The sequence below is a fragment of the Astatotilapia calliptera genome, chromosome 12, assembly GCF_900246225.1.
Source record: "Astatotilapia calliptera chromosome 12, fAstCal1.2, whole genome shotgun sequence".
NCBI classification, from domain to species: domain Eukaryota; kingdom Metazoa; phylum Chordata; class Actinopteri; order Cichliformes; family Cichlidae; genus Astatotilapia; species Astatotilapia calliptera.
In genome coordinates, this window is record NC_039313.1 from 27,876,440 (window position 1) to 27,888,720 (window position 12,281).

Sequence of the window (12,281 nt, forward strand, 5' to 3'; positions counted from 1 at the left end):
AGCTTGTTTTAGATACTTTGGTTTAGAAACACAGATTATTTATTTTTATGCGTTGTTTGTTTGTTTGTTTGTTTGTTTTTTAATGCAGCTGATATGCATTGTAAATGTTGTTCCCGAGACTATATTACAAGTCATGTAACCCATAGAAACCCATTTAATCCAGAAAATGGAATAAACACAGCTGGTGTCACTTTGAGGGGCCTACAAAAACAAGACATGTGTCAAGCAGCATTTCTCTTATCAAGGCTGAAAGTCCAGCCCCCTATGCTGCCATGTAGACATCAAAACAAACACTGCCATGCGCTCAAGTCAAAATTGCATCAGTGTGAGTTTTTGTTGGAATGTGAGTGTGTGTGTTTTCAATGCATCGTTTTCTTTTGCTCCACTCAATGCCATTGAATGGGGGAAGGTGTTCAGAGGGAAGACACACCCCTTTATCGCCAAATATGGAAAGCAACGTTCACTCTTAAAGGGACAGCAGGGTGTAGTTGTCTTCGTTTGTTTGCGTTGAAACGGAGAATCTTAAACAGTAGGAACATAAAATCCCATTACTAGATTTCTTTACCAGCTTTTCTGTGAAAAGCAGCGGACGAATCACATGAATCTCATTTCAATCTTCAGTTGTCAGTTTGTCTTGATCTGTTTCTTTTGCTTCCTCCTCCCCTGTCTACCCCCCTCCGCTCCTCCGCTCTCACCCCTATCCCCACATCTCTATATTTGGAGCTATGTGGCTGAAGACGTGTCTTGTTTTTCAAGCCACCTCTCTGCTAACTTTTACTGTTCACACACTCAAAAAGCCAAAAACAAACAAACCAAAAAACAAGTGCAACCATACTATCACTCAGCCAAGGAACCACCTATGAATAAGTACATGTCAGTACATGGTCTATGAGAGTGGTAGAGATAAATTTTGTATGCAGGTTTATGCACATATTTATTCTGGTGGCAGGTAGGATCAAATCATGTGTGTGACAGATTTTTATTTTGTACAAGGATTTATTTATTTTTTTAAAGCATGAATCATTTGTTAAGGAGCCATAACCTTAGAGTAATTTGTTAAAAGAGACACCACAAAGCTTATGCCCAGTCCACCCTCTTGTAAAACAGAGACAATACAGAAACTCTGCAGTAACTTGGCAGGAATAAATATTCCATCTTGTTTTGGAAACAGATAAAGGGTGTTACAGATGGAAACTGAGTTGGAGGTAGAATTCCTGTAGATCAGGAGTCCTAGAGGGAGAGAATGACAGAAAGTGAATGAAATTTAAAGTGACGAGTAGCTGTCAGTATGTTGGTCTTGCATGTCTCAACCAGTGTACATCTGATAAAAAGTCAACCCAGTGTTCCAAAATAAAAAAAATAAAAATAAAGCATAGACAGGGAGGTGTGAGTGTGCATCTCCAGGAGCACTGGACAAAGAAGTGTTCTAAATATGTGTTGAATAAGCACTCGCTCGACAGCCTCGAAGATATATGTTGTGGTCAACTTTCTGTGCAGTTTCCACCCACTGTATGCGTGCTTGTGTCAGTAGTGCACTGTGCTGTGTGGACTTCAACAACACCAAACTGAAGTAGTTCTCGGGTAATCGACATCCTGCTCCTTATTAGCTCACAGATGCTGCAATAGTCACACACACACACTCATAAGCACACAGCTGAGCGCTGCTCCTGGTCCTCTACTGATAAACTTTTTCACATGCACTTATTGCTCTATCAGTCCCACCACAGATAAGCCTTCTGCTTCATGCCTGCTTTTAATGTTCCACAGAGGAGCAAGAAATAGGGAAGCAGAGAAAGGGGGAGGGAGTGATTGCATAGTTATTAGCAGGTTTATTTTCTAAGACATTAACTTCTTTTATTAACTGTTATTCTTTAACCAATTCAAGCACACATGCACAACTTTACATGTGGTTGACTGTACAAAGAAAACTCGTCATGCTTGGAGATGAGTTGTGTGTTTTAATACACACTTTACGCAAAGTGTTCTTAAAGCCTGCACTCTACTTTTGCAGAACATTCAAAGCTTCAGCAGGTGGGAGGGCTTATGGATACTCACACCTCCTCCCCCTTTGCAATCCTTTCCTCCAGCCAATCAGGGCTTCAGCCACTACAGCTGACCCCCCTTCTGGTGAGCCAATCAGTTGGAAGCATCCCCCCCCCCCCCCCCCTCCTCTCCTCTCCCCTGTATGCCTTCACTGCTGAGTGAGCAAAGCATGCCTCACTCTATCAGCTGAGAGGAAACTAACAGAAAGAAAAGCGCACACACACACAACAGAGAGGATAGGATGGCTAGAAAGCTTAAAAGGAGGGGCCTGAAAGTACATAGAGGAAGAGGAGAAGTGGGAGGTGAGAAGGGTCTGTAGCATGCCAGATCGCTTTTGTATTCAAGATACTTTGGAGGTGTGCGAGTGAGAGGAAAAAAACGGGAAAAGGGAGGACTCCGAAGAGAAAAGGCAAGGGAGGGAACCAGTGAGAAAACAGGGCTGCAAGTTTGTTGATGGGTTTTTCATTTGTGTATGTGTGACTGAGAGTGGAGAGAGGTAGACGGAAAGAAAACAGGATACATAGGCAGAGGGATAATCAGTGCATGCAGAAAAACTATTTGTCTTTCTTGCGACATTACCTATTTAGACGGAAGGAAGCAAAGACCAATGAGAAGCCAGGGAGTTAAGACCAATAAGGCACCCTAATCTAGTAGAAACAGAAATACACAAGAGGACACAGAGAAGAGACAACAGAGTCACCCCTCAAGAACACCTGATGAAATAGAGGAAGGAAGGGGAAAGACCGAGTGAGACAGCAAGATAATCTTTCTGCAAGGGTGAGTGAGACAAGTTCTCTTGGTGTGAAGTCAAGTGTACTAAAGCTGTTCCTGTTGATTGCTGTCATATTGTCAGCTGGGCTCGAATGACTCAATGTCTCCTAAAATGGCCACATGAAAGGCAGGCAGACAGATAGGCAGAGGGAGGGAGAAACAGAAACAGACCCTGTGTCAAAAAGGCATTCTCAGCAACTATGTCACTGAGCCAGCTTAGTTCAGACTGCAATTACTCTCCAGTCAGAATGCTGTGTGTGTCAACTCTAACGCTTTCTCGCTCTCGTTTATCAGTTTCACTGAACTTTACCTCTCTGTTCTGTCTTTCTTTGCCACTTCCTGTCTTCTGCCTTTTGTTTAACATAAACACATTCACAGACTTAGTGAGCTGTCATTCCAGTCCCTTGTGAACTGAGACTATAGTAATCTAATCAACAGCTGGTTGTTTGTAGAAACACCCAGTAACTTTTTCTTGTGGTGCTTTTTTTTTTTTTCTCTCTCTTCTTTTTTCCCTTCTCTCTGTGTTTGTTTATCAGCCTTCAGGCAGAGTACAGGCATGGGAGTAGTTTGGGTGGGGATCTGCTAAAACTTGGTGAGACAATCAGGACATTTGGGAGGTTACTGACTTCATGCTGATGCTATCATGCCTCTAGATTGACCGAGGACATAAAGAGGTCAGAGTGCATTTGACCACCTAGAGATAGGGTTTCACAAAAGCCAAAAATATTGTGTTACTGACTGAAAACAAACTATTTTACCTCTTTAGAAGGGTGGGCAATTAACCCTATCCCATGGTCTTTTTTTTAATCTTGCAAGCTGGGAAAAAAAATCATCGATTTTACACAGTTGGCATAATGCCACTGTGAAGTCTTTGTCTGCCTCTGGAAGAAGAGAGACTAGAAATTTACCATTAGCTATCCCAGTTTGATTTTTTTGCTTCACACTTTTCTCTGATTCCAAATGAATGAATGAAATGAGGGAGAAGGACAGCAGTGCAGTGGTTAGTACTGTTGCCTCACAGCAAAAAGGTCCTGGGTTTGAATCAAAGAGTGTGGTTTCTGTGTGGAATTTGCGTCTTCTCCCTGTGCCTGTGTGGGTTCTCTCGGAGTACTCCAGCTTCTTTCCAGTCTAAACACATGCAGTTTAGGTTAACTGGTGATTCAAAATTGGACGTAGGTGTAAATTCAAGTGTGACTGGCTGTCTGTCTCTCTATGTTAACACTGAAACCTGTCCATGGTGTATGATGCTTCTCACTCTATGATAGCTGGAATAGAAAAATGTTATGGATAGCTAAAAAACTAAAACGTGTGCGTTTCCTGTGTTACCTGCAAAAATTCCCAGTTAGCAAAATGTTTGTATTCTAATAAAAGCATTTCTATACTAAAAGAAGTGAATCTTCACAGCCGTAAGAAGGTCAGCTGTTTTTATCTGAGGACTCCACCTATGAGAAATTGTAACTGTCGAAGAGCATGCAGTAAAAATATCTAAAGTATACAGTAGCTTTGTTGTTCTTCAAATCAGTTGAGGGTTGAAAACAAACCCAAGTCATTGCAGGATTAAATTGCTAGGTTTTGAGTCTGATCTTTGACATCTCCATAGATTTTACTGGGAACTGCTTTTAGGTTGCATGATCACTTGCCTCTTAATGACATCTTTCTGCATTCATTTCTTTATGTATAGCCCAGTGGTTTGACATCCCCCTTGTTATGCCAAACACAGTTCATGCCCCTCACCACACAAAAAATCAAGCCACAAATCCCACAATTTTATCAGTTTCTAAGAATAAAAAAATATGAATATCCATATTCAGCTGCATCAGGAAACTATTATTGGTTTGTTTTCTCTAAAATAGTTTATTCACCTTAGTTTCAATTCATGTTTTTCTCTTCTATGGGTTGTCTTGACCTTACCAGGAGTGGCTCCACGTCCCAACATTAATGCCCACCCCACCTTTTGAACATGACTGTTATAGCTTAAGTGTGTTTTCAAGGATGTAGTCCATCCATGTGCAGCTTTGTTTGCTAGAAACCACAGGGTGTTAAGTGTGCTTTTGCCTGTTTTGCAGATGTTTGGTAGTTGCCACCCACATTACTGATGGGTGTCTAGTCTCATAAGCTCTGATTAGTCTTTCAAGTGGAACTAAGAGTGTATGTGTAAGCCATATGCCTTATTGTTAGCAATTACCACATCCCTAACACCACCTCCCATAATGATCGAGTCAAACTCTTCTGGGCCTCTTGATGGGCTATAAGTCATCTGACCCAACACTGTTGGCATTCAACCTCATGACCACAATCTTCTTTGCCCTGGAGGATGCTCATAGACTGACACAGTGGTTGCCTATGTGTTGAGTGTTGTGCATTCCAATGAACACATACTTGTACATATTTCAACACACATAACCGAAATGTCTCAAAGAAAAGTAACTTAATACAAACGCTAAATAACAATATATGATAATGTGACTATTGCTTAGGTTGAAAAGTTGGAAAATGGTAATTTTTCCAGGAGGTTTCACTCTGGATCCCAGTTGTTTATCAAAATGAATAGGATCAGTGAGTATCCTATCTCACTGTCCTTTTGTTGTATTGGAAAATTATTTCCTGATTTAATAATAGGCAGATTTCCTTTTAATGTTTTTCCATGCATGACTCAGTCTGCTGTTGCTTTGATCCAGATCTAGGGCCGAGTCAGACAAACTAAGCTTTTTGTTCAGCAATTTTAATTTATTTTTGTCATCCTCTTTAACATTTTACTACTGTGTTTCTTAAAACTATACTCCTACTATTTTAAGTTCATTTTAACATGGATTTGAAGCAAACTGAGTAAAATAATATTAACTTCAGTTAATTCATGACTCATTAGTTGTTTGGGTTTATTTATTATAAGTTTTTTTTTTTTTTATTACTTCATATCTTTTTTTCTTTTCTTTTCTTTTTTTTAGCTTATTTTAAAGATATTAAATTTATTTTATTCTAGTTTTTATTTCATTTTTGCAATATTTATGTTGGAAGATTTTTCTGCATTCAACCATTTTCAAGGAGTGTGTTGTTAGAATTAAAAAATTATATTTGAATATTATTTTTTTTAACATTGTTTTTCCATTTTATATGCTCTGAACCAACTGGCCTCATAACTGCTCGTTAATATGTAGCCATGAACATGCCAGGTTGCCCCTGACACTTGGGGGTGGGGCTCTATTTATACCATCCTCAAGGTCTTTGGTTTGGGTTGGCCTCTCTCGGTTCCCCTCATCCTTTATCTCTTTGCTTTCTCTGACCGCTGGTTGCTGTCAGGTGTTTTTAAGTCTTTTATCTTTCATCTTGGCCTTTTTAATCTCTTTTGTCTGTTTCTGAATGCAGATAGATTTATAGGCAGTGCTGCAGAGGTTATGTTGTTTGCAACTGGCTCACCAGTGATAGGCAACATCTTTATTACTTTTAGCAATGCATTCTTAGTGAAATGTAAGAAATTCTTTAAAAAACAAAGTTTTAATTAAAAAAAAATCTAACAATTCTTGTGTGGTGATAAAAACTCATTTTATTTGCTTATATTTTGGATAAGAGTTAATTTGGACATTTTATAATAAATTGCATATACTTTACGTGGGCTTTTACAGTCACTATAAGTACAGATTTTTGCAATCCGAACTGTGTGAGAAGCACACAGTTCAGATTGCATAGGTCATATGAATTTGAAGCAGATCAGATTTAACCTGTAGATGTGAATATGGTTTTCATAGGTTCTCTGACCTGAACTGCCACCATATCCAGAAACCTGAGACATTTTTGGGGTGAAGCCAGACCTTTCCCTCCCGTTGGTTACTGGATTAAGCCTGAGAAGGGCTGGGCAGCATCTGCCAGACTCCTGCTCCTTCAAAATAAGGTCAAAAATCAAGTGGGATCCTGCATAGAGCCAACTGGGCTATGCAGTAGGCTATGACTATAAATACTGTTGCTGACTCTTCTCTCATCCCCCCTGATTGCTGTGTGTGTATTTGTGTGTCTGTGGGTATAGTTATGTGTGATATAATTACTCGCAGTGAACTTTTATGATGTCTCTTTATCTGACTTGGTAAAAACACCAGGTCTGGTTTGGCACTCCCTACTCAAATATCAACAAAAAATTGAATGACCTTGGCTAGCAGGATTTATATTGGAAATGTCCTGTCATGTCCTCTTGCTCATATTTTCCTGTTTATAGTAAAGAAATCTCACACCAGTATGGGTAGTTTGGCTTGTAAAGAATCAGACTGATCTACTTTGTTATGTGTACATCTGTGTTTACAAACACTTTCCGCTTATGTCGTTTCTTACTGACATGCTTATTAGCAGCATATTGGCTGTTTATTAATCATCTGTTACATTTTTTGTTTTAACATTTTTAGTGCCATTAAGAGGGAGTTATTATTCTTGTGGTGGTGTCACCTAGATTTGTGTTTTATGCTTCGTTTTTGAACTTAGGCAACATTACAGCTTTTACATAAGCGGCCAATAAAGTTACAACCATTCATACTTGTGTATAGTGTGCCAGCATTGTTCTGCACGGTCACTACCAAAACACTAGTTGGCGATATAATTTCTGTCTTTGAGCTGATCCATTTTTTGACGATTGATTTAAATGATGTCGGCAGAAGTAAGTTATAGTGTAGGGTTTCAGTAGGGTTTGCAGTTATGATGTGCCTTTGGCATAGATTTAACACACAATAAATTCCACTTAAGATCCATAGTGGGCAAATTATATTAAGACTGTGATTTATGTGGAGCAGTTTTCGTAATAAAAGAAAATAACTAGGAAGTAACCGGGGAATACTCTTGATGGTCTTATAGTTGAGCTAATACATATACAGGCTGAAAAGCAACTACATTAGAATGTTTACTTAGTGTCACCAGATGTTTTGATGTAAAAATAAGATAAGCACTCCTCTTTATATGAAGCTTGTGCATCCTGGGGTTTATTTTTTTCAAAATAAAGTAATCCATTCTAACTACAAAGGTTTCACTCCTGACCATGTGATTTGTTGTATGAAGTCATGTATGCCATTAGATTAGATGTTTTGTGTATATATATATATATATATATATATATATATATATATATATATATATATATATATATATATATATATATATATATATATATATATATATATATATATATATATATATATCTCTTGTAATGTAACACAGCATGAAGGTTTAGTGAATGTAAAATTTGTTTTTTAGAGCAATAAGAAATATAATACAGTACATGCTCATAAATGTTATTGTTCAGTAATTCAAACACCTGCTGAAGGTCAAGAAGAGTGCAGCCAGTCATATCATTAGATAGTATAGCCTTTGGGGGGATTTTATTCAGCATCCAGTTCCAGCATTGGAAACATTACACCCGTATTTCCCTGTACTGGAAAATATGCATGAATACTCCAGTTCTTTTTTTGTTGCTTGATCTTTAGGATTGTGTCATCACTTCTTTTCACGTTACAGATTTCTGCCTGCGTCACCGCAGTTTCATCATAATGTTTTAAATGCAAAAAAAGCTGAAGTACCTGGTTTCTGTAATGTAGGTCTCAGTGGGAACCAACTATACTTCTCTTTTTATATGAGTGCCAGGGGAAGAAAGTCAGATTAATGTTCTTCATTTTCAAGCTTTGAATAAAATATCCAAGCATTTAATTGAACTATTTTTGATAGCTTGATACAACATAGGCCTGTGTCACAGTGGCCTGAAATTTTTAGTTGGCTGGAGAGATTTAATGGAACACTGCTATTTTGTAATGTTTCCCAATTTTTTTTAGATATATATATTTTTTTGACGAGCATCTTTAGTCCCCCCCGCCACCCCCTACACCCTTGCACCCCCTTACCCCCCCCTGCACCCCCTACCATCCACCCTGTCTCCTTCACTCTCTCTAGCTCAGTGTGTCTTTTTCCCTCTTTGTGGCCAAGCACAAAGGAGTCGTTATCCTTGGACTACTGGTTGCCACGGTGACGGCTCACTGTGCCCCCGCTCCCCCACATTCCCAAATTGTAGTCCAAGTAGGTTTGGAAAGAGCTTCCCCTGGCCTAGCATGATTTAGTGTCAAGTTAGCTCTCCGAATGACTCCTCCTCATTTCATCCTCAAATGGGATTTTTTTTTTTATACAGATAAGAGAGTGATTAGACAATTTTTAATCTGTTGACTTTTTGGTAACATAAAATTAATAGTAAAATATATTAAATGGCCTGCTTTTTAATTGCTTTATGCTTAAATATCGACATTCTAACTTACCCGCTTCTCACTCTAACTCACTCGCTCTCTCTCCTTCTCGCTCCTAAATCTGTAATTTAATTTGGTGTCCTGCCTCTTCACAGATACTGGGTGGAATGACCCTGTCATGATGCCTCAGCCATGCCACATCTCACGCCTAGGTGACCAAGGAGGGTGTGTCTGGCTTTCAGCCAATCACAGAGGGAAGCCCATTAGAATTAGTAACAACTTTGAGATATTTCTCCTCAAGAGCCTGCTACATCACTGACACTCTCCACCACTGGTAAATTTCAACCTTTGCTGCTCAAATCCAAATCTTATGTCTTTTGCATACAAAGAAGCATTAAGTGGTCCATTGTATATTTACTAACATGGTTTCCCAAGCTAGGCTGTAGTACTGAAAAGGAAAAAAAGCCTTTTTATCCTCATAAATTTGAATCAGCAACTTTGACTATTAAATATATATACCTGTAATGGTGCTGATTTCTTCTGTCACTGACAAGAACACTGACCTTTGTATTTTCTCTCAGGTCTTGGCTCCTGTGCCTACCTCCTTCACTCCGGTTTGTTCTTGACTCCTTGGTGTTTCCTGTTCACATGTTCTGGGATACTGGCTTCATTTTTTTGAGAGCTGCCATGGAGTTAGATGGGTTCCTTTAGTATGCTGTTAGATACAGCTTTCCGATGTTGTGCCAGATACAGCTTGTCCACACAGGGAGAATTGGACAAGGACGGGCACAGAGATGAGCTGTTGTTCTCAGGTACTGGCTTGAATATAAGTCCTCTGGCTTGGTGGCAGGGCAGCCAACCTTAGCTGACTAAAACTAAGATAGTAATCACATTCTTTTAAAAGATTTTAAGCCATTGTGTCTGAACTATTTGAGGCATGCCTTTTCTATGTAGCCAGGATGGGATTTTTAGCATCCCTGCTTAACTGTTTTTCTTTTAAAACTTGAGTCTTTTAATAATTTCTTTTTAAAAATGAGTTTTATTGCAAGTTTTAAGTCGTGTGTGTGTGTGTGTGTGTGTGTGTGTGTGTGTGTGTGTGTGTGTGTGTGTGTGTGTGTGTGTGTGTGTGTGTGTGTGTGTGTGTGTGTGTGAGAATCACAAAAAGTTGGTTAAACTTACTTTTTAAATGTCAAAGAGCCTAACTTACAAATATTACAAAATAATCTCTGCTTTATTAAACGTTTTCCTGAATTGTAAAATTGTCTGTTGTTTCTCTCAGGAGCTTTGTGGCCAAGTGTCCTGTGTTTGACATCACTGCAAGAAGTGTAGGACTTACCCCTCCTGTGGATCATCTTGCTCTTGCACTTGTGAGGATCTACTTGACCTTGTTGCACAAAACTTAGTTTAGACTCTTATCCTTCAGCCGTCAAAAGATGCGGCACATTCACGTTGAGTTAGCCCACAAAAAGGCTCCACTAGAACTTCCGGCACAGGAGGGGGACCTGCCTCCCTCTTCACAGGGCTTAGACCCTGGTGTCAGACCAGGGGCACCCAGGCACCTTGACCAGGAGGAGTTGAGACTCCAAAAGGTCTACCAGCTCTCTATTTTCTCTCAGTTGGGAGGATTTACCACCGCCACAGAATCCCACACTGATGCCCAGCAGAGGCCTATTCGATCAGGTGTGAAAAGGGGGTTAGAGGAGCCTCAGTTAACTCATAAGCGCCCCCACCTGGGGGACTCTCCAGACAGGGAGGGGCTTGAAGGAGGGATGCTGTGTGGGCCAGTCACAGCTCAAGGTGCAGGAATGGGGTTAGCTGGTGGGCCTAGTGGATCTGGTTCTCTGTACTCTTGCATGCAGATGGAGCACAAAGACCCAGAGGAAGGATTGTTACCCAGGTCTCCACCCCTTTCCCCTACCCACAATCCTTCCCGACGCCCAGCTCAGTACAATCAAGATAGGCCATTTCCTGACGTATTTGCTCCACTCTCACCTAAATCAGCCCCAATGTGTGACCAGGGTCATTCCCTTGGAAGCTCAACTAGGACAGAGATACCTAATGGGAGCCGCACACCGACCCACTCACTAGGTAGCCCTGGAAATGACAGCTGTAGTAATGGGTCATCTGGAGGCCAGCCCAGCCCCCACATGTATGAAATGTCCACATATGAAACTCCTAACCCAGCCAGCCCAACCAGTCCCCCAGGTCCTTTTTCCCCACCACACCATACAGAGATGCAGGAACCAGGGGAGGCAACAGAATGGGAAGTTGGACTTGAATCCTCCCCACCTGAGCGAAGTGCCACCCAGGCTGCCACCTCCTCTAACGGCCTGGCTTCCTGTGAGAAAACTCCTAGCACTAATGGCCACCGTCTCTTTTCTGGAGGCCATTGGCCTGCCAAAAAGAGGTTGCTGTCTCCAAGTGATACAGGGGAGTCGTGTTCAGAAGATGAGGGACCCTCCACATCTAAGAGAAGCAGGCTGTCATTGCTCGCTCCAGGACTGGGGCCCGCTTCATGTCGTAGCACTGATGCTAAAGCTGCCCCTTACTGGAACCACCTGCTGCCCTCTGTTTGGGACCGGCCTAAGGTTAGCACACATCATCTTTATCATATGTCTCGTGGTCATTTTAATGCAGCACACATTAATGAACAGCAGTGGCACATTTCCATGATACCGTCATCGTTTTAACCCAGAACCCTGTAGAACTTGTATGCAGAGCCATCAGAGATTTTGAATTGTGATTAATGAAATGCATTTGAATAAGTATAGGTAAGAAATCTGCTATTCCCGACAGTCCTGTATAAGGGCTTGAGGTATTAAAAACACAAAAGCTGAGAGAACAACTAAAGGTAAAAAGAATGAGGTGATGGCTGGCTCATTATCATGCCACGCTGGAACAGGGAGAGCAGCTCCAGAATAAAGCCCTTTCAGGGAGGGCCCATTGTTCCCCCACATGAGTATGCTGTGTCTCTCATGCTCATATGTATTGATACATCCTGCTTAAAAATGGTTCTGGAATTGAATTTTTTAACACTGGGAGGCCAGAAAGTGCTTTGAGTTTGTGGTATGGCGAGTATGCTAATGGTTGCAATAGGGTTCACTAGTTTCACTGGTTTCATGCAGTAGTGGGATCATTGTGACTGCAAGTGATTAGTGTGTTTGTGTAGCAGGGAGAAACAGATAGACTTAAGAAAACACAAAACAAAACAGGAAAGGGAATCAGTGACAGATGAGGCAGAGTTAAAGAAAAGCAGCTAGGATAGAC

General features: G+C 40.6%; 1 protein-coding gene across 4 annotated transcripts in view; it reads left to right on the plus strand.

Annotated features, from left to right (window-relative positions):
• atosb (atos homolog b) overlaps positions 1 to 12,281 on the plus strand; it is a 29,052-nt gene that overhangs the window by 11,179 nt on the left and 5,592 nt on the right. For 2 of the 4 annotated variants that reach the window (XM_026187212.1, XM_026187210.1), the window contains 3 exons: positions 9,170 to 9,348; positions 9,596 to 9,826; positions 10,294 to 11,602. In XM_026187212.1, the coding sequence (XP_026042997.1) occupies positions 10,448 to 11,602 (1,155 nt within the window). In that variant the 5' untranslated portion in view covers positions 9,170 to 9,348; positions 9,596 to 9,826; positions 10,294 to 10,447. Of the gene's footprint in view, positions 1 to 2,203; positions 2,821 to 6,557; positions 6,701 to 9,169; positions 9,349 to 9,595; positions 9,827 to 10,293; positions 11,603 to 12,281 lie in introns of those variants that run through there. The other 2 variants (XM_026187213.1, XM_026187211.1) reach the window with 2 other exon arrangements.